This window comes from Strix uralensis, chromosome Z (assembly GCF_047716275.1).
Source record: "Strix uralensis isolate ZFMK-TIS-50842 chromosome Z, bStrUra1, whole genome shotgun sequence".
NCBI lineage: Eukaryota > Metazoa > Chordata > Aves > Strigiformes > Strigidae > Strix > Strix uralensis.
Genome location: NC_134012.1, coordinates 44,257,675 through 44,280,603, shown reverse-complemented (window position 1 = coordinate 44,280,603; position 22,929 = coordinate 44,257,675). Strand labels below are relative to the sequence as shown.

The window sequence follows — 22,929 nt, the reverse complement described above, 5'->3', positions numbered from 1 at the left end:
GAAGTGAGATTCAAATCGTCTTTACTGTTTCCTTCTTCACCTCTTAAGCCATGTCTTGCTGCAGATGAGGAAACCAAAACCTTTCCTGACAAATTGTTTGACTCGGTGGTGTTCCCTCTGTGGCAGAACACTTAATTTTTAGAGTGTATTTTTGCATTAAAAAATTAGGAGAATGATTACATGCCTCATACGAGTATTGTCAGGATTATTTAGCTAGTATCTTCACACTATCTGGAGGATTAAAGTTTGTGAACTGGTGGTCAGAGTAGGAGTTCATGTCATGGGTTTTTTTTTTCTTTTTCACTGCTTAAATTTTTTTAAGACATGAGGGACAAAATGCATTGCTGCTAAGACTTTTAAGTAAAATTAGAAACCAAACAACAGAATTCAGCTTTTTTTATTATGGGATTTCCCTTCTGATAATTTTAAATGGAAATAGAGTTTATTTAATCCAAAGTTGCACTTTACCAAAATTATTATTTAGTTTGTGCAATACTGTTACGGTTTCTGTTTTGGTTTTGTTTGTTTGGGGTTTTTTTACTTTTTCAGACATTCAGTAGCAATGGTTGGAAATTATCTATCCTGTTGCTGGAAAAGCCAAAAGCATAGTTCTCTACATTTATAAGAATTTCATGCAAGTGTTGAGGAATGTTCTAAACAAAAGTATGTGGTTACCCATTTTTTATTTGTAAATTAACATTAGAACAATTAATATATTGATACCTGTATTGCAAAATATCTGTTACGGAAGCAATGACAATCCAGTTGTAGTCTTGCAGTTTTTAAGAACAATAAAACAATTTCAGGATATTTTTACTAATGCAAATTGAATGGCTTTTTAGAGTCTGCATTTTTCCTTTATTATATTATCAAAGAACACTATGGACTTTTCTAAGGAAATCACATTTTAAAAGTGGCATTAATGGCCTGACTAACAGAGAAGCCTGTAAAGACAAGGAAATCCAAAGTTGAAGGCAGAGAGAGTTGTATCCCTTGAGCTTCAGGTCTGGGTATTATTTTCTCCACTGCTATTTTAGCCAGTTGCCGCAAAAGTTTCAAGCGTTATGGCATGAACACGTATCTGTTTTGTGCTGAAGCAACAGTGACAGAGACCTTGTATGATCAAATTTATTCACTGGATTTTTCAAAACCCTTAGTAGTGGGGGTGGTTTGTTGCTTTTCTTGTCTTTTCTACCGCAGAGGGTCTACACAGATTATTCTTTACCCCAGATAAATTTCAGTGACCCATTCTGCAGTATGTCCTTACAAACAGTAGTGTTGGCACAACTTGAAGGAGTTCTGAACTGCAGCATAGGGCATAAATAATAGATGGCATGGTATGGCATGGAGGTGGAGAATGTGCTAATCTTAGATGATGGGCTTCTTTGTCAGAAATGGTAGTTTGAGCAAAATAGGCAGGAAAGATACTGCAGATCTCTTTTATCTTTATATATTATCACTCCTGTAGTATCAAATGAAACTCTAAATTTCATTTTACTTCTACTTTGAAAATCAGAAACCAGAGTGTAATTTTTAGGAGTGTTAGTTAACAATATGTTTCAAGAATTCTGTTGAGATGGGTAGTGGCTCCACGTATGCTTTTGGAGGGGTTGGTGATTTGTTTTCTTGGGATAGATTGTTTCTAAACCAGACACATCACTAGACATTTGACATTTGTGCACCTGTTTCTAGAAAATGCTTATTTTGCAAGATAGTCCTTTATTTTGTGGTATTTTTATATCTCTCCTTATGTTGGAGAGTAATTACTAATTCAGTGTAAAATCAGTCTTTCTGTTATGTTAGTTTCTATGTCCCTTTTCCAGAATGCGTGTAGGAGAGGAAATGCTTGCTTGCATGGTTATTCTTTTAGTTATTGCATTTCATAAGCTTGTGAAATTATGTATTTTTTGAGTAGTGTTTTCCTTTTATGAAAATGACCTGCTGCCTTGAGCTGTTTTGCATGGTTAGCAATATGAATGCAGATTTCTCTGTCAGACAGTACACAGCTTGGGCTGGCTGCATCTAAAATAAAAATGAAATTCCATGGCAGCAATACTTGCTGTGCTCTATTAGTCACTGGCTGTGATAGTTGAGTGTAACCATGCCTACGATGATTCACAGAATGCTTTGACAGCTGATTAGCTCAGAGAAAAGAAAATCTGATTTCAGGAAGTTATTTTACCATGTTCCAAAACAACGTATTTTGTGATGCCATTTCACTGGGGTTTTCATGTGGTTTGAAAGCAAAATAGTGCTTAAGGCTAGAAGGGGATGAGTGACGCTTGCCATCTGGAAGTTGTTGGAGCAGCTAAAGCCAGCCTTGAAAGCAGTACTTGGTGACCAAGTAACAACATCATATTGACAGAATCTGTGTAGCTTGTGAAATAAACATGAAACGAGATGAACAATTTAATGTCAAGTTAATGCTTACTTGCCATTATGAAATAAAACACTGAATCATGCTGTGTACTAACAAATAAGAATATTCCTGCTGAAATCTCCCAGTGCCATTTTGCTAGAAAGGTGCATTTCAGTGTGGTTACATGAGTAAAGATTGAATTTCTCTCACTTTAACTACAAAAGGAGTGTATTTCTGGGAGTTAATGTCAATTTCTAGTGTTCTCACGTGGATGACATCGGGTGTTTTACAAGGCTTTCTCATTTTGCTCTGAATATAGCCCTTTAAAGCTGTGTTTTGATTGTTTTTTCATTAGATTAGGATCTCATTTTGGCACCTTTGTAGCAAAAACTTGTTGCTCCTTCTCAAAAGCAGTTCAACCTAAATTCATCAAAGCTACTTGCAAGCAACCCTCAACCCAGGAAAAGGCTTATGCTTTTTTCTGTTCTCATAGGATGTTGCATGTTCAGAAATAACTTGTGCTGCATTTTGTAACTTTTCCTTGGCAAACCAGATCAATTTGTGCAACTGTATGTCCAAAATGTTACATACACATTTTAAAATAATCATGATTTGATATTTTAAATATTAACAATGATACATATGTGAGAACCCTTCAGATATATTCAGCTGGAAATCCCACTGACTGAAGTAAAATTTCTGTCTTAGTACAGACTAAAGAGTTTGACATGAAGTAAGTTTTTGTTGAATGCTAATGTTTGAGATTCTTCCTTGTTACTCTGATAAATTGTTTCTTATCATAATTTTCCTTAGAAACAAACAGGAATAAAACATGCTTAGATCTGGTCAAAAGATGTGTATTTGTATAAGGAGTGGCTAGTTTGGTTATCAGATTTCTAAGGGGAGATAATCAGAACTGTATATCAAACCAGTAGGCAGACAGAGGGGCAGATTGTATTACGATATCCCGAAGGCACTTTGTAGACTGGACGATTCTGCCTCTGAGTAAGGGCCATGAATAACGTTCCCCGGGGGCTGAGGGCTAGAGTCCATATGCTATGTGCTGTTGTAAGAATATCTACTGCAGTTAATCCATTGGAATTGCAGGTGTTTCAATTTCATAGTGAACCGGAATACCAAAATGGCTACTTGTTTTTATGATTTTTTCAGTAATCGTAGAACAAAGTCATAAATAGTCAAAGAGATTTTTAGTCCATTGTATAATACAAGTAGTATGGGTTTAAGTGACAGTGGTGAATTGATGCAGTCAGATTAATTTTAGCACATAAGAGGTCCCTGTGGAAGAAGCAGCAGCATATTATACCACAGCCTTCCATGAGGCTACAGCCAGTCCTAGACATAGTTATGTAATTAGTGCAGTTAAATCATAATGAGTCTAATGTAATTTAATTTTAAAGGTGGTAAAGAATAGGTTGATGGCAGAGCTGTCAGCAGTTATGTTTATAACTGTAAAAGAAAAGTGGCAGTGCTTTTTCCAAGCCTGACTAGCTGCTGTAATCAGGCTTTGTATAAACAGTGTTGCTGACTGTACTACTAAGGTAAGTATTTTTATAGAGGATGAACTGCATTAGGAACCTTTTTTTTCAGCCTACTCAGAATCAACTTTCATTATTTGGCGGCAAACATCCACTAATTATAGATTTGTCATTAATACATTATATAGTAATTTTTTTTTTTGCGAGAGTCTGGGTAAAGGGTAGCAATAAGCAAGCAATAAAGAAATTTCTAGAATTTATTTAGCACCAAGTGTCTGTGCCTTTGAACCTGTTAGCTGCACTATTTTTTCAATACGTGATCATAAACCAGGAAGTTATTAGCCACCAACATTCCCCCACAATGTGTAATAAAATTTCATTATCTTGTTGTATAGTAATGTAGAGCGTGCTTTTTTGTTGCGTCCTGAAAACCTGTGTGAGTTCTGTCATCAGAAGGCCATACATTAGCAGCCGTTTTCTTGTTCCATTTGAACTAACCTACCTCTGTGCAGGATTACTCTGAACAAGATCAAACCTCCCATGTCTTCTAAACTCCTGCTTTGTGTCTGGAAGTCAGAATCAGGCTATGCCTTTCTACACTTACATTACAGTGTGTTATGCTTTGTTTCTTCACTTTAAATGCTTACAACAGTGCTAAAATTGAGACACCATGTTCCTCATAGGAGATAAATGCCAGAGATGGAAAAATAATTCAGCTGTAATGTACATTTGGCTTCTACTTAATACAATGAGTACATAAGAAATACAGATGGAGTGGAACAGAGCTTTCCAACCTTTTTGCCTATATACTTGGATATTGGAGTTAAAATTATCTCTGGGGATGTGTTAAGTAGTAGACTCCCTTCTCCTCTTCATACAATTTTGCAGACCTTTCCTGGTGAATACCAACAAACCTTATTTTGGCTTTGCAAAATGTGGCTTAGTGTTCACAAGTCATCTCAGTGTTTTGTGTAAAAATATTTATACTTTTATAGTCTTCATCAAAATGACATACCTGGAGTTACTGCTCTTTATTTGTCATCTCTGCAAAATCACATTTTGTTCTTGTTCATGTACAAAGATGTAATATTGCCTCTTGATTCCATGCCAAAAATTACACTGTTATCTTAGGGCATTCTGTGCCAAAATGTATTATGAAATATTGCTGAGCTGTGTGAGGTTGAGGAGTAACATATCCTTCCTGCTTGCTACCAGTTTTTCTCCCTCCACTTAGCACTGCTGTTATGTAAGATATTTGACACAGCTGCTGTCTGCTAACAGTTTGGTTATACTACTAGGTGTGATTACAGCTTATTTTAGTTCACGTTTACATATTAACTTGAACTGTATTTCCTTTTGATGGCAGTATGCCAGACTTCATAATGCTGTAACTGACTAGAAACTTATGACAGTACATGTGCATGAAAGAAGAAAGAGAACTTGCTTACTGACAGAGGCAAAAATGGTTGGTAGAGCTAGAAGAAATGGCTGGCTGGTTAAGTCATCATGCTTCAGAAATAAAAATGCCTTTGCAGTTTAAATAGGCCCTATTTAGCCTAATAAAGAGAGATGCATGATTTTTGTACTCGAATCCCATCAGCTGTTAATGAAGGGTGGTAGCAAGTGCTTTTTTTGACATTGGAAAGTTCTCCAAGAATACTTTCTCAGTTATAAACAGGAGGTGGAGGGGAGGGAGAGAGTAGTGTAGGCAAAAATTGTCAGAAAAGTCTGGAACATGCATTAGAGGTGACTTTAAAAATGTCTGTAGTTCATAAGTATATGGTGGAACTATTAACTGATTATTTGCTATAAATAAAAAAGGTGCTGACTGGATATATCTTCCTTGACTAAAATATAACATTGGGTTGCATTCCAGCTCTGCATCTTTCTTTCCCACTGGCAACAAAAGCATTGAGCTAATTACATAACTAGCACTTTGACTTATGTGGGGTAGTAAAAGATTTTTAATTATAATTTCACACATTTCCTAATAAGAGAAACTTGTGCTTTGAAGGCCTATTTTTACTTAGGTTTTCAAAATGCTGCTGTGTAATTCATATTGTATGTAGTCTTTTTTTGTTTCAGTACAGCCATTTCTTCTTTGTTGATAGGTCCTAGAAAGTTTTAAGATCATGGATTACAGTTTGCTACTGGGAATCCACATACTGAACAGTAACATGAAGGAAAAAGAGGGAGAGAGTTCCCAGAGTGTATCAGACGCGAAACGTCCTGGAGGGCAGAAAGTTCTCTATTCCACAGCCATGGAGTCCATACAGGGCCCTGGGAAGTCAGGGGACTCCGTCACCACAGGGACAACAAACACGTAAGTGCTATAACCTGCTAGTAAACTATTAAAGCTTGTACATTCTGTTTCTTCAGTCTGTGCCACTTGCTGTTAAGAGGCAAAATATTCAAGAGTACACTGCATTTCAGGATTTGAAAGATTAAGCCTTTTTTTTTTTTTTTCCCAAAAGATGGACCATCAAGATTTGCTGCAGCGCAGGAAATTAAAATGTTGATTAGTAGATTGAACATCTTTAAATATATGATAGCAAATTTGGGGGTGTGGGTTTTGGTTTTATTTTGGTTTTGTTTTTTAACTAAGAGCCTATGTTGATTATACAAGTCACCCAAGAAAGTCCTTGTGGTTCTTATGTATGGAAACCCATTCTGGGCTCCCACATCACTTGAGCTAATGTAGTGCTGCCCAGATCCTGAGCAGTGTCGTACCACTGTTGAAAGCCTACTGCTAAAGTTGAGTCCTTCCTTGGCCCCTTGCACTATCTCCTCACTTGTATTGTCATAACTGGCAGTGTGGCAAACCTCACTGAGGTGGATGAAAATATGCCTAGGTCTTACAAAAAAGACCCCTAGATTAGTCATCCACTGTGGTTCATTGTAAGGCCATCAAACATGAGCATAAGAATGAATACCCAACAGCAATAACTCCTGCATGTACTGGATTGAATTTATAGTCATAGCTTCCAGGAAAAACTGGCAGAATATAGTTTTGTACACCACTTAACACTTCTGAATATCTGACCGGTTAATCGAGCTGGAGTTTATGGTAACGGGTTTTTACACTAATTTAAACTTGACTTGTTATTACATGGTTTCATTTGTGCCTAGAATAATAATAAAACTCCCCCACTTCCCCCAAAAGAAAAGGTTGAGTAGATTGAGGCCATGTTTTGTCAGGGGAAGGGACTACTGTGCTTTAAGTGTCAGAATGGGGAATATACTCTCAACTGTGTCTTCGGTAGCTGTTTCAGGTTTGTATTATTTATTTCTCAAACTGTTAAAAAAGATTTGGAGGTATTGCATGTGTTGCATCTTCAGTCTTCTGGTTTTGTAGTGGGTCTGTCAATGTCAACAGAAGCTGACAAACTGAAAATTGGATTTCGGTTTCTGGTTCTAAAAACAGTGGACCTTTCCTCTACGTGGTGGAGTAGGAGGAGAGGGTCTTAGGATGCGAGCACCTTGTGCTTTAAGGTCATGGCTGAGTAAATACAGTGAACCAAGTGGAGATCTAGGCAGTCAGGCTTCTCAGCTTAATACTTTTTCTGTCACTAATCCATCTGTAAATAAATTTTGGAAAACCACATACTTTAGTGAAAAATATACCGAACAACTTTTCAGACTTGTAGTAATGTGTAGGCTCTCTACAGTTTTGTTACATGTGATCAATAAAGTGACAAAATTCTCCTTTAGCTAGGTAAAACTATTTATTCTTCTTAGGAATAAACTGATGTGTACTTTTTTCCAATTTTCAGATCATCTAAATATTTCCATTTATATCTAAAAGTTATCCTAAAATATTCTTTGTTTACAATGGATATTTGCCACTGGATCCCAGATACTTTAGGTTTGCTATTTAAAACCAGTTGTATGCTAAGAGACACATTTGACTTACTTTGCACTGTGGCATCTAGCTTTACTGTTGTGCCTGTTTCTTTGGGGTTGCACGTGGGTATAGTTCACTTGCTAACTGATGACAGGATATCTTAAAAGGTAATCTAACTATGTTTTTGTTGTTCTCTCAGAATGGGAGGTATTCCAGCTAAAAGCCATAAAGGAGAAAAGCTGCTTCTGTTTATGGGTATTATTGATATTCTTCAGTCTTATAGGTAAGTTGAATTTCAAGTTTTTATTGAATAAGCTATTCTGAAATCACTTACAAATGTGGAAATTTTACAAAGCAGTTCTGATTTTGTTTTTGTATGCTTAGGTTAATGAAGAAGCTGGAACATTCTTGGAAGGCTCTTGTTTATGATGGGGTAAGTAGATTTTACTATTTTTTGAACTGCTGGTATTTTAGCTAATGGAACTTTGTGTTGACCAGGAAAGAGCTAGCTCTGGTATATTTGTAGTCTACCGTCACCACATGGTTTGGACTGTTGCTGAATCTTTTACGTCCATTTCCCAATACATGCTCTGATTTTATTTGTTGAGCTTTCAAAAAGTAACTAAAATGATCTGCTTCTCCTTATAACTTATATAAAACAGTGGCCACTGAGCAGGACATTGATGAATCTGTAACTGTAAAAAGTACACAACATGAAAAAAAGCATTTCAAATGCTAGGAAAATTTTGCAAAATATGACTATATAATTCATAACTCACAATTTCATAAATGAAATACCTAAAGAAAAGTTTTTGAATAATTAAGCTTTAAAAAGGAAAACCTTGTTAAGATTCGTTTGTTTTGAGTGTGCCTGAAATGTGTGATATAGTTTACCTAAGGTGTCCATCTTCTTTCCTGAGAATTTACTTACGATGTACTTATGGCAAATGTGACGAAGATCTTTTTCAATCTTGTAGGACACTGTTTCAGTTCACAGACCAAGTTTTTATGCAGACAGATTTTTAAAGTTTATGAGTACAAGAGTTTTCAAGAAAATTCAAGGTAAGAAAGTTGTGACTTTTACTCTTTTAGATATTTTCATAATCATTACTTTGTAACACTCCTCTCTTGGCAATAAAATAATGTTTTCATCAACATCATGTAGCAGTTACATTGCCAGAAGTTGAGTTTCTTCACTGGAGCTAATGGGATTGTACTCTAATAGTAAAAGTATAGAGAATTATTTGCTATGTATTTTTTGTCACATCAGGGGCATCTGAAGGTAAAGCAGGTTCCCTTATATTTGCATTGATATAAAGCTACATTTCATAATCTAATGATGTGTCCAGTCCTGCAACTGTTATTCGTAAGAATACCCCCATTGATTTTAGTTTATTTAATTTGCAAAAGTAAAGATTGTTTACATACCACCTCCAGCACGTTTGAAAAGACAGGCATTGTTGCCTTTGATGTGGATTTCTTCTGTGCTTTATCAAGGAAAAAAATCAGACGTTGGATATTAATGAAGTCTTTTGTCTGTCACTATTACCTGTTTCTATTTTTCCCCTCCATTTCTCCTTCCTTTTAATTCATTCTCAAGGGTAAGATACATACCACTATTAGTGTGGTGGGTTGACCCTGGCTGGATGCCAGGTGCCCACCAAGCTGCTCTATCACTCTCCCTCCTCAGCTGGACAGGGGAGAGAAAATATAATGAAACGCTTGTGGGTTGAGATAAGGACAGGGAGATCGCTCACCAGTTACCAATCTCGGGCAAAACAGACTCAGCTTAGAGGAATTAGTTTAATTTATTACCAGTCAAATCAGAGTAGGGTAATGAGAAATAAAACCAAATCTTAAGACATCTTTCCACCACCTGTCCCTTCTTCCCAGACTCAACTTCACTCCCAAATTTTCTACCTCATCCCTCCAAGCAGTGCAGGGGGACGGGGAGTGGGAGCTGTGATCTGCTCATCACACATTTGTCTCTGCGACTTCCTCCTCACACTCTTCCTCTGCTCCAGTGTGGGGTCCCTCCCATGGGAAGCAGTCCTCCACCAACTTCTCCAATGTGGGTCCTTTCCATGGGCTGCAGTTCTTCACAAACTGCTCCAGTGTGGGTCCCTTCCACAGGGTGCAGGCTTTCAGAAGTTGCTCCAGTGTTGTGTCCCCCACCACATCACAAGTCCTTCCAGAAAGCCTGCTCCACTGTGGGGTCCTCTGTCCGTGGGTCCACAGGTCCTGTCAGGAGCCTGCTCCAGCGTGGGCTCTCCATAGGTTCACAGCTTCTTTTGTGTGCATCCACCTGCTCTGGCATGGGCTCCTCCACGGACTGCAGTTGGATATCTGCTCCACTGTGGACCTCCACGGGCTGCAGGGGGACAGCCTGCCTCACCATGGTCTTCACCATGAACTGCAGGGGAATCTCTGCTCTGACACCTGAAGCACCTCCTCCCCTCCTTCTTCCCTGACCTCGGTCTGCAGAGTTGTTTCTCTCACATTTCTCAGTCCTCTCTCTGGCTGCTGTTGCACAGCAGTTTTTTCCCTTCTTAAATATGTTATCACAGAGGTACTACCACCATTGCTGATGGGCTCAGCCTTGGCCAGCAGCGGGTCTGTCTTGGAGCTGGCACTGGCTCTATAGTACACAAGGGAAGCTTCTAGCAGTCTCACAGAAGCCTCCTCTGTAGCCCCCACACTAACAAAACCTTGCCACACAAGCCCAATACACAGGGGAAAGAAGAAAAAGCCAAGAGAAGCCCACCATCACTACAGAGGGACATCGCTACCGAGAATTGTCCAAATGGCCCCTGTGAGAAGCTTCTTGAGCTCACCGGGCTTCAAGTCAGACCCGCCTCTGGCCAAGGCCGAGCCAGTCAGCAATGATGGCTGTGCCTCTGACATAACATATTTAAGGGGAACCTGGAAGGAGGAGGGGGGAGATTTGAGGAGGACACCTCTGCAAGTACCGAGGTCAGTGGAAGAAAGGGGGAGGAAGGGTGGGAGGTGTGCTGGTGCAGAGCCCCCTTGTATCCCATGGTGAGATATCAGGACTGCCCCCCCTGCCACTCGTGGAGGTCTACAGTGGAGCAGATGCTGATGTGCAGCCTTTGGAAGACCCCATGCTGGAGCAGGTGGCTGCACCCAAAGGAGGCCGGGACTCCGTGGGAGGAAGAAGCCCCCACTGTTGTAGTTTGGCACTGGGAGGATGGGAACATACAGGGGTGACCCATGCCAGAGCAGCATGGGAAGCACTGCAGGCTGTGGAAGTGACTCATATTGGAGAAAGTTCATGGAGGACTGTCCCCCATGAGAAGGGGACTGCGCTGGAACAGGGGAGGAATGCCAGAAGTTCCACTCCTGAACCAAGGTGGAAGAAGTGGCAGGACTGACTGCACCCCCCCATTCCCTTCCTCCTGCGCTACTGGGGGAAGGAGGTAGAAATATCAGGAGCAAAGCTCAGCCCGGGAAGAAGGGAGGAGTGGGGGGAAGGTCTCAGCCTGTACTAGCCTTTGTTACTCTGCATTTTGTCTGGAGATAATACCACTTTTCTGAAGACCAGTATCCAACTGTTTTTGGAAAGAATCAGATTATTTGGAGTGAGCTTGTGATACACTGACCCTGTCCACGAAAACCAATGTTAGAGACATGTGAGATTCAAACAACATAAGTGGTTAGGTCTAAAAGAGCAAGAAAGAAGAGAGAAAACTGGTAACTAAGAGCAACAAGAAATCAGAAGTGTAGGTGATAAGTACTTTGTGAAATTACTGAATTCGAAGAAAAAAGAATAGGATAGACTGATGAAAGGAAAAAGCTGAGAGTAGCTGAACTAAAAAAAAAAAGCAAGAAATGAGATTTGAAGTAGAGTGAGTCTTTAGAAGAAAAAGAGAGAATTTTAATTAACCCTAATTAATGATTCCTTATATGCATGATAGGTTGTGGCAGCTATTCAGGAAAATAAGACTTTTGGAGAGTCTTATAAATGTTAATAAATTGATGGATAATTCCTCTATGGGTTGGTCATGCTACTGTAAGGAAATTCAATCTGAATCATAGCAAATGCAGAGAAGAAGGGTGATGACTGCTGAGATGCATTCAGTATGTGTGCAGTGAGGAAGGCTGTAGGGAAGACCTGATAAATATACCAGCAAGGCAGAGATGAGTGCTTGGGGTTCACTGTGGCCCAGTCTGCTCTTCAGGGAAAAGCTGTTCTCGTTATCTGAGTAATGAGGTTTTTTCAACAATTACGGCAAGTGGTATAAAACATTATTATAAGACATACAGATCAGCTGATGTAAATAATATGCATCCATACTAACTTACTGCTTTACTGCCAAATTATTTTTTAAATCTGTGGAGATGCTGAAATTGCACTTCTGTTTTTTAGTGAGAGAAGGAATGTTTGTGCTTGGCCTCTAGGAAACAGTGTTTTGTGAGTTTCAAGGCTTTTTATAAAGCAGAGTTCTTGACAAATAAATATAAATTGACTGGCTAGAACTATGTAGTTCATACAGGAACTTATACTCTAAAATGGATCCTAGTTAGCAGTTTGATAATCCTACTCGCGGAACTGTATTTGCTTTGGAGTTGAATGTCAAAATGTGGAATAGACACTTGGCTCAAATACTACAGAAGGAGTATTAAGCATGGGGCATTGTCTCAAACTGATAGAAGGTGTTTTGTAAAAGCCTTTTTGACTGGTGGTCTCTTAACATAATCATTAGTTATCTGGAGTGAGAAACAAGTCTGTGTGGATAGAGACAGAACAAAATACAAATGAAGGACAGAACTAAATGAGGTTTAAGTGAAACAAAAATGACTACCAGTACTGGCGCAAATTAACAACTTAAAGTGGTAAATGTTAAATCCTTAAGAAAAGAATGACTAATATCAAAATAAAAGAATCTGATGTAATATGACAAAATATGAAGCAAAATTCAGCAGAAAGGAGGAAGGAGCCTTCTGAGACTCAGTTCTCTTTAAACCCTAGGATGATTTTGCCAGAGAACTGGTGGGAGCTCTGTTGTCTGAGACAATACCCAAAGGAACTCCTCTGCACTGATAGAGTGTGAGGAGTAGACAATTTGATAGTTCTGTCTCTTGGACAAAATGTCTCATGTAGCCATGTATGTTTCCTGAACATTTGAGTCTTTTTTCAATTCTTTCTAATTCTGACTACTAGATTTATGTCAGCACAAGACACAACCTGTTCTGTATTTGAAAGCTACACCATACAATTAAGGACATCATGCCTAATTTTCTCTCTAATCTTAATTTGTCTGTCTCATTTTTCCAGGTTATTAACCTCTCTTAATATCCCACTGTTACTGATCTGCTTTATATACAAGGCTATTAATCTACTTTTGTATGGATTAAAGGTTCAAATGCATTATCATTCTTTTGTAAAATAAAGACTTGGGAGTGTTTCTGTCTTTAGGAACATTGGTTCTAAACTTCGAGTTAGACATTTTGGTTTAAACTCTTAAGCCTTGTTCTGAATTTGCACTTTTTCCCCTAGTGCACAGAACAAGCCTCCATAAATAACAATAAAAACATAATAAGCAGATTCAGCCTTGGGCAGAGGCTAGCTCGACAGCTATCTACTGTGCTATTTTTTTAACAATATCCTGGAGCTATGCATCTGATTCTCTTCTTCAGTCTTTAGCCAAATGACTTTGATGCCTTTAATTAGAATTTTGTTGTAGAGCACAGTATGAACTATTACAGTGCATCTGAAGTAACCTTTCAGCCAGTGCATGGAGGTCAGCAGCTGGCAACTGAAAAACATGAAATGAACTGGCTAGCATCTTTCTGGAGAAGAACTACAAGTGAGAGTGATGATTCAGTAGTAGTGGCAATGGTCAGATCCGAGAGTTTCATGCAAAATGCCATTGTAAATAGGCAGGCCCTAGTAAGAATTATGAAGGGAATTCTCATACCTGAGTGTATAAGCCATCAACATTTTGGAAATGTTTATTTTACCCAAATAAGATGTTTGACACATGTCACTGAAGTGGAAGTTCTGCAGTAGCACATACATCATTATATACCAGTAGTTCACAGCTCAAGAAAATTATTATAACCTCTCAGAATACTCCAATATTCAATACTTCTCGTTTTTTCTGTATCATTCTGTCTCTGATTACAAGGATTGATACTCAGTAGGAGATTTGTAGTTTAGTAATGTCAGAGTTTTGATGATTTTTTTTTTGTCCTATGAGCAGTAAGAGACTCCAGAAAAAGACAAAAGTACTTCACTCATAGATGAAATAACAATGCCTTTGGCTCTAGTTTTAATATAATATTTGATAAATGGGTTTGTATCTGGATGTGTTCTTCCTCTCTATTCAGACACTCCAGCTTTATAGATGGTTTGCTTTTCTATATGCTGTTAAAGATGTGCAGGGAGATAAGATGACATCATTCAACACCTATGTTCATTTGGTAATGCAGCTTTAAAGTCTTCACCTTCGAAGAAACGATGCAATTCCATCACAGCCCTAAAGGCAGCATCACAAGAAATAGTGTGTGCAGTTAGCCAGGAGTGGAAGGATGAAAAGCATGGCATTCTTGCTGAAGGTCAAAGCTATGCCAGCCTTGATGAAGAAGGTAATGTCTTTCAAATCAACAGCCTAAACAATGTTTTTAAAGGAATTTAGTATAAATTCTAGAAGCCCTATAACTAGAAGGCTTCCAAATCTGGCTGATCTTTCAAAACTTCAGAGGCAGGTTATTCTCATGGAGAGAGTAGTTAATTATATTTGACAAAATGGACCTTCTGGAGCAAGAGGAAGTCAGAATCAAGGTTATAATATGATGTTAATCTTTTGGATTTCAGGGGATCCTAAAAAAATTATCCAGCCCAACTAGCAGATTAAGGCCAGAGCTATTCTTTTCAGTGACTTTTAAACAAATATGTCACATGAAGTGTTTTGAAGGTCAGTTCATTGTTTTCAGGGTGTTTTTGAAGAGAAAAAGGACTTGAAACAGACTTTGCCCATTTCAGAGCTCATCTGCAGCCAGGCTTGAAGGAGAACCAGCTGCCTAATCCCATCTGAAAACTGGGCCTGGGTAGTGTGAGACCAGTCCCAGAATTTGGAAGAATTCATCAGATAGTCATATGACTCTTTAATATTTGACCTTGGGGTTGCTCTGTATTCTGCTGAAGGTACTGACTAGCAGCTGAAATTTGTCCTGTAATGCAAAAGAGTGTGGGTATGGACACATGAATATTCCAATCTCATAAATTCATACATATTAAGAAGCTTCAAGAAGCTGTTTAGAGCACTGTGTGACTCCATACATTTGCATAAAGATTCTTGGATTCAATTTGAAATGAAATTTGTTAATGTTGTTCTTTATTTTTGTGTATGCAGTACTAGGTTCACACCACCGACCAGATCTAGTGCCAAGCACTCCATCTCTGTTTGAAGCGGCTTCCTTGGCAACCACAATTTCTTCTTCTTCCTTGAATGTAGATGAGCATTATCAACGTGATCAACCTATGCTGCATTCTAGCAGGTAAAAGCTGTATATGCAGTAGAGGATTGTCCATTGTTTTGCTAGAAGTCTGACAATGTGTGCAATGGAAGGAGGGTCTGCAAAAGAAAAAGCAGAAGGGGCAAGTTTCTTTGTAAGTCAGTCTTGAGGCTCTCCAGTGAAGGAGTGGTGCCATAAGCCCATAGGATTTGTTATATATACATTTCTTATTATATGAATTATGACTGGGGTCACAAAATAGAAAGCATAAACGCAGCAAAAATGTTACAGTAGACTTTGAATGTTTTGTCATGTTCCAAAATTTAACTGGCCATTAAAAACCTACTTGGGCCTTAGTCTGTGCCATAAACCAAACCACGTTAAGATCGGGGTAGGAAGTACTTGTTGTAACTCTGCTGCAGCCTAAAACAGCTGCAGAAAACTGATGTGCTAGGAAAAGGGATCTACTTTCAAGTTGATCTTTATTCTGAATGTACAGTGCTGAATGGTCTGCTTTAAGTTCTTTCAAAATGACCATTTTCTGAAGTGAATTTCTATGAAATTTTACCCATGGGTGTGATTAAAACCTGTCTAATTTTAACCCAGGAAGGATAAAAACAGGAAAGTCTCAACAAAAGTTGTGCAGATGCTTGTGAACTAGCTTGAATGTGATTTGGGTTGTGTTTGAATATACTTTAGCCATGACTGTCCAACACCATGCCTATGGCAGTAAGTCTTGCTGTGAGATTCTCTGTGTGTGCCTGTACTCCACCTTGTACACCTGAAGTGTGCTGTCTTGTGTTGTCTTGCCTGCTTGCGGATCTCTTTACCATGTGTCGTACTGCAGAATAGCCATTTCTTTGTTTTGTCAAGAAGGGTAACCACTGTAAGCTCTAGTATGTTGAATTTTGTTTGGAATAATTTGGAGTCCTGGAATACACAGTGTCTATATAAATTTGATAAGCTTACTTATGTGCCAAGATGTAGTTCTTTACTTTAAACTGCATCTTGTCCGAAAAGATCAAGTTATTTTAAAAGCAATCTTGAGGCAGTAGGATTTTACCTTCTATTAAAATTTGACCAACTGCATTTTCATAAGAAGTAAAATGACTTGCAGAGTTACTTGATAAAAGTGATTTTTGCAGCTTCCATTTTCATTAGGTTGAAATAAATCTCACTGATATGGCATCTTTCATAGGCCTACTTTTTTGCTATAAAAACTTGGACTGAGATATGGTTTGGAGTGTAACAAAGACAAAGTTTTAATTACAGGACCATCACAAATTGTCCCAAAATGCATCTACACAAGCTTTAGGAAATAAAATTACCATTGATTACACATTAGAGCTCCTTCAATTCAACTTCTGTCAGTCTTGTCCAGTTTGTGACAAAGATATTTATAAGACTTTAGTATTCCATGATCTTTTACCAAGTTTTAGCTTTGCTAGAAATAAGGTTATAAAGTACTGTGGTTTTTTAATTTGCTTTAAGCATCAAATAAAACTACAGAACTACTTTGTATTAGCATCAATCAGCAAAGGAGAACTGTGGAATTGTCTGGATAAAGAGATGAGATTTACTGCAAGTAAAACATTTCAAATACTCTTTAATCTCCATAAATTCATTTTAGAGAAAAGCTATGAGTAAGTCCATGATATTTACCTGTAAAGATATTCCAAAGTAGTTCTAAAATAAATAACTTTTTTAGCAGATTTACACTCTGATTGTATGCTTAGACTTGTTTACTCTCCAGTTCTGTGATTCAGTCAATGAAATAACCTAAAATGTAGTACACGTTGGCAGTTACATGATTACCCTGCACACCCTTATGTTACAAAATCAGATTGGAACTGTAGTGTCTGCAGTCCAGGTTTGCATACTTCCAATCCTTCAGTACAACAGAACATGTTCTCTAACACAGCAGACCTTGCACCAGCATTCATAGATGTGTGGCTCTGTCTATGTCTTGTGTCAAAAAAAAAGACCTTGCCCCATAGCCAAGAGATCCACCATGGGGACTGACCAACTGACATCCTTGCTGGTCTAGATGTATCCTTTTCAGCTAGGTCTTGGAGGCAGTTTTTTCTCCTGACCAAGTATATGTTCATGTCACAATCTCAGTATGGACAATTCAGAAGGATTAGCTTCCCTGTCGTAGCTAGCAGCTTTCTTTTAGGATTTAATAAAGCTGCTAAGCATGCTCAGTATTAAACTAATTTTCCCAAGATGATTCTGGGCACTTGCAGTTTTGTATCCACCTCTGCTTTCTGCATCAGTGCAGGGAGGTCCTTCCTTCTTCAAGGCACTAAATAATATATTCAGCTGAAGCTTTATTTGTGTTTTTTATGGTACATTGGAGAAACATCAGTCCTCCCACAAGAAAAGCTGGCAAAGAAATAAAAACACCAAAAAAACCCATGCTACAATGATGCACTGGGTTGTACATAGCTTAGATTTTTCTCACTGGAGTTCTGCTTTTGAGTATTACAGAATGTTGTCATGCAGGACTCATCACTTTGCCATTACTCTCTAATAAACAGAAAGCCTGGAGCAGTCTTTGAAACAAAGCCTGAATGAATGATTTGCTTACAAATGTGAGCCTGCTTTCAGTCCTGAAATATATAATTGACTATGACATTCTGCTTCACATTATTTAATAGAATTACAGTTTGGCATCTTCTTTGTCAGGCTTTTTCCTCCTTCAAAATATCCTGGCACAAAGAGGAGACTACATGAATTTCCTTGTAACCAGTCAGAAATCTCTGGTTTAGGGTAATAAAGGGAGCTAATCCTGCACGCATAGTAATAATACGGTATCTGTACAGCTCCCTGACTCCTATTAATGCTAATGAGCAGTCTGTTTCCATACCAGTGAGAAGACAGATGCTGTTATTTGCCTCATTAAAAAGAGAGCAGTAATACTTTTGGATACCTTGAAGAACACGGCGTATTTTTAACTTTGGTTTTTTGGAGTTACACTCTGTTTCCATCAACCATGAATGTAATCATTCTCCAAGGAGAGGGAAATGGAATTTTATATGCAGCACCATCTCTTCTTGAGGGTGCTCAGCACTCGTGGTAGAAAGCAAAGAACCGCTGCCCATGTGGTTAAGCAGACAGAGATGACTTGCTGGCTCCTGAAGCTGTATCATGTAAGGAGGGTTTATGTAGACCTGGCTTGGTACAGATTAAAACTAGCATAACTAATTGGTAGATAATGCAGAGTAGCATTGAGGGACTTGTGATTAAAGCAGAAAAGAGAGACTGGGCAGCAGTTATAAACATTAGGAGTGTTTTTCAAGACTGCTAGCTGATTATTTTTCACCAAGTTATTCCTCAGTCCCTAAAGATTTAGAGGAAACTTGAGGTAAAAAGGGGAGGTAAAAAGGAAAAAATGGACAAATGTGACATATGTTATTCAGCAAATGTAGGCCTCCTTGTTTGTCAGAAGACAGCTGGTTTCTGTTCTATGAAGCTGTTTCTCAGTCAAGTAGTTGTTATAAGCAATGTCAAGTATTCATTTAGTAAGAACAGAATTGACAAGTTGTTGCTTCTATTAAAACTTTCAAAGATTTTTCCACTCCTCAAGTAGGTTTATATTTGATGCAGATATTTTAGTATCTAAAAGGTTTTCCACTAGAATATATCTTCAGTTTTGAGTCCAAATACACTTCTTTGAAAGGGCTTATGTCCTTTATGTTAGAGAACGTAATACTCACATACTATATCAAGGATTATTTTTATAGTAGAAGTGATAACATATTTTTTTCCCCCTTCAGGTAAAGTTTTCATAATAAGTACTGATGAATTAAATTAAAGATGACAAATCTGAATGTCCTGAGCAGTATGACTGTTGTCTTAGTTGACATTGGTTTTACAATTGCAAAAGGTGAAGAAGGTTAATGCCTTTACAGGTGCTTCTGGAAACGTTTTAAACAGGTGTTTCAAGATACAACAGAAAGTCTCTTTCCGATGTATCTTTCAGCAGGTTTCATGGCTTCCAGTCACAAACCCAAACAAAATCCCATGATTCATAAAGAGGTACTACACCTCTGTGTCTTTAGAGTACTGTGAAGATACTGTGTATTATATAAGGAGGACTGCTGAATTCTGATGTGTTTGAGCCTAGGAAAATAGTCTATATGATACCTAATTCTTTCTCTTTATGCATTCTGTACCTCCTTTCTGTAAGATGTGTATGTAGTATGAACTTCTGCTTTCTCTTTCCTCTTCTTTCTGCTTTTCTGTATATTTTTCAATTGTTTGTTTGCCTTATGCTTGCATTGCTGGTTTTTCGGTGAAGACCACTTGAAATTTTGGAAGGCTTTGAGGGGTTGTGGGTTTTTTTCCTCTTACACAGTCAAAACTTGCTGAAATGTCCAAACTTTGAACTGAAATATCCTATGACTTGACATGACAGCTTAGAAAATAAAAGTAAAATCTTGTGCTGTTTTTTCAGTGGAAGGGATTTGTAGGTATTAGTTTTCCTGTTGTAAGGAATACTTAATCACACCTTTTGCCAGTCCAGTTTTCTATGTAAACAAACTTTTGCCTGTTAAGTTTAAATGTTCTGTCTATCCACCCATCAGCCTTAGCTTCTGAAGCTTAGATAAACCTGTCTAAATCTGATTCAAAGTGGATTAAATTCATGCAACTTCATGAAAATGAGAAGCTAGGAGGAAAAAGACTTCAGTGCTCTAATGCTAGGAACAGATGCACTGAGACACTGGAGGAATCCCCATGGGAAAGAAAAAAAAATTGACTATGATTGAAGCAACATGTAATTGTGGCTTAAAGAAAAACAAGGCTTTCGTAGTTCTCCTGTGATGGAATTACTTCTGCTTCTTTTTTTCATTTTTAATTAAGAACCAGGATAAAACAGACTGCTTTAACAAGAGGGCAACAGCACACTCATTGTGGCTGATTGTTACTGAATGGGAAAAAGTAGCTAAAAATATTTTTTTTTTTTGCTTGGCTTTTCTTTCTTTTTCAATCTAAAAATCAAGGATGAGAACTCAGTGCACCGTTGAAATTGTACCTCTGTTCTGCTCACGTGTTCTTTCTGATACCCTGTGTATATAGGGATTTCTCTTGTTCTCTCCTGTGCCTCCCCCCACAACCAATTTGTCTTTGCCTTACCAGAAGTCTGCATTAAAACTGGAGATCAATGCAGCTATGATGATGCTGTTGCAGAAATTTGAACTTTTTGCTACCAACTGCTGGCAGCATGTGTGTTGCTGTGAAGAGATTATGAATTTTTTTTTTTACTCCTTTATGCAGAAGTTCCATGTACGTGTCAGTTTCAACTCAGTTATTTATCTTGAAAAAAGGCCATAATTGGTAAATCTCACTGATGTGCTGGTAGGAGCTATGTTTTGTTGTATCTGAAGAGCTTTGTATGCTTTAAGGTGTTCTGGTGTTCTTTTTTTTCTTCCTGTTATAGGATTACAGCTGTAGTAGTTAATAAGGTATCTAAATACTAATGCCTAATATCTAAAAGTGTTCAGGGGTACTTAAATAAACAATTTATGTTTATTCACTTATCCATTATGCTCTGTTGGAACAGCAATACTGTTAACGGAGCAAGAATTTTAGCAGAAAAGCAGATTGAAGAATACTGGTTTAAAGAGTATAACACTACTACCTGCAGTCCTGAAGAAGCATCAGAAAAGCACTGTTGGACAAAAGACTAATATATATTTCGTTTAATCTTGCAGTTTGATATTTTCTTCATTATATAGGCTGGCATTAGAAGAAAACAATACCCTCTAAGTGAACAGAATTCCCCCCTCTCTGGTGGTGTCGAAAGTTAATATTTGGGTTTATTGTAGTTGGTTTATGAAGTGTTTGTAGGAATAGAAGAATCTTTCCTGGCATGTAAATGCTTGTCCTGGACATATATCAAAATATAAAATTTCAGTCTCTGGCTTCAAATGTGAAGTGTAAAGCAAATCTGGATGATGCACCAGTTTCATTAATTTGCTAAGGCATGTCTAAATTTCAATGGTTTAAGCCTCACACATATACATAGTATGATGATCTCTATCTTGTGGATTTCGTAGTCTTAAAAAAGATTAATCTGAAATTTGCTTTTCCTACTTCCTTTCGCTGAAGTCTAGTTTGTAATATGAGTTACTTTCATAGCCAGAGGAATACTGAGTAATCCTGGAATTCAGTATAAATGATTAAGGATTACCAGTCCTTAGTACCAAGTGCTGAGTGGTTAGTCTGAGTACAAGGGATCAGTGAGGCATCTAGATTTCCTGAAAAAGAAATACAGTTCTTTCTTCATTTAAAGTTTTCTGAGCCATTTAAACTTAATCTTTTAGTCATTGAGAGATCAGAGAATGCTTGATAATGTTTGAGTATGGAAAAAATTAATTTAAAGTAGTCTGGTTATAATACTGCTCTACTAATTATTATTTAAGCATGTGAAGCTACTCTTAATATATTATTTTCTTTGTGTAGGTAGATTCAATATTACATACATATAGCAAGTAAGAATTCAGAACAGACATTAACTCCAGAAAAGCAAGGAGAAGCTGACTGATTCTCAGATGTAAGCTAAATCCCCCACTGATATTCTGAGGCTTGTTTATAAAATAAAGGCTAGAAACTCTAAATAAAAATTATTAGTAACTGTAACAGAACTAGAGACTTCATATTTTGCAATAGTGTATTTGTCCTTATTGAAGATTCTGAATAATTTTCAATAATTTAGCTGTGAAGGGTGGCAAGAAAGCAGTAATAATTTTTTAAGAAGACCTAGCAGGAGTATTTCCTTAATGAAAGTTTGTAAAATAGGCAAGTATTCTGTAAAGCGGAGGTTCTGTCCCTGGACCAGATCACTGCCATCCCAAAAGGCAAAGGTCAGTGACCCTGACAGTGGAAGAACGAGCTAATGCACACTAAAGGGCTAGTCCTGTGGACGGAAGTTCTTCAGTTTGCTTTGAGCAAGTGATCCAGTGTGGTGTTTTGTAATTAGCCTTGAGTGACCCTTTAATTTCCCTGTTCCTGCTCCAAGCCTGTAGATACGTCTTGATATGTAAAAGGTAAATAATTTTTTCAGAAAAGTAGCCTGCGTGATTTCATGGGTATGACTATATTTCCTGTTACAAAAATTCATCCCTTCAAAACATCTCTAGAAAGAGTACAACTGCTATGTAACTCAACAGGATATTAAGCATACATAATAATAGAAGAGACAGCAGTAAATAAATACAGCACCCTGTTTACATCTTACCTGTTTAATGTATTTTTTGCACAAAGATACTGTCTAGAAGTTTCTGATAGAAGTTCTGGTGGATAACAAGAGATGTCACCCCCTGCTTTTGAGTCTTTCCTCAATTCTAATGCTATGTAGGTAGGCAGCCTCAAGGCAGAGTGAGAAGACTTTGCTCTGTTTCAAGGTTTTTTTTCACTTCCATGTCTGAGGGACCCTTCTTTTGGTAAAACGTTCACAAGTTGTCTCCACCCATTCAGAAACATAAAAACTCCTGAAAAAATGATGTTCTGTTTGCAGCAGGCCAATGTAGATCTGAGGTTCTGCTGGTATTTGTGATGTTACCTGACCTTACCATCAGGTAACTGGGATTAGCAGTTGTTAGGGAACAGACATTGGTAGCCCTATGGAAGGAATATTAGCTCAAGAATGTGTCCTTCACCAGCAAATATATATATATGACTTTTTTATGGATTTTTTTTTTTAAATCTCACTGTTTTAAGTGTAAAAACAGCACTATATGTCTGAA

The 22,929-nt window shown here is 37.8% G+C and overlaps 1 protein-coding gene across 7 annotated transcripts in view; it reads left to right on the top strand.

Moving 5' to 3' along the window:
- PIP5K1B (phosphatidylinositol-4-phosphate 5-kinase type 1 beta) overlaps positions 1 to 22,929 on the top strand; it is a 121,939-nt gene that overhangs the window by 76,896 nt on the left and 22,114 nt on the right. For all 7 annotated transcript variants that reach the window (XM_074856331.1, XM_074856327.1, XM_074856330.1 and 4 more), the window contains 6 exons: positions 5,967 to 6,178; positions 7,899 to 7,982; positions 8,084 to 8,132; positions 8,677 to 8,761; positions 14,153 to 14,308; positions 15,076 to 15,220. In XM_074856331.1, coding sequence (XP_074712432.1) covers positions 5,967 to 6,178; positions 7,899 to 7,982; positions 8,084 to 8,132; positions 8,677 to 8,761; positions 14,153 to 14,308; positions 15,076 to 15,220 — 731 coding nt within the window. The remainder of the gene's footprint in view (positions 1 to 5,966; positions 6,179 to 7,898; positions 7,983 to 8,083; positions 8,133 to 8,676; positions 8,762 to 14,152; positions 14,309 to 15,075; positions 15,221 to 22,929) is intronic.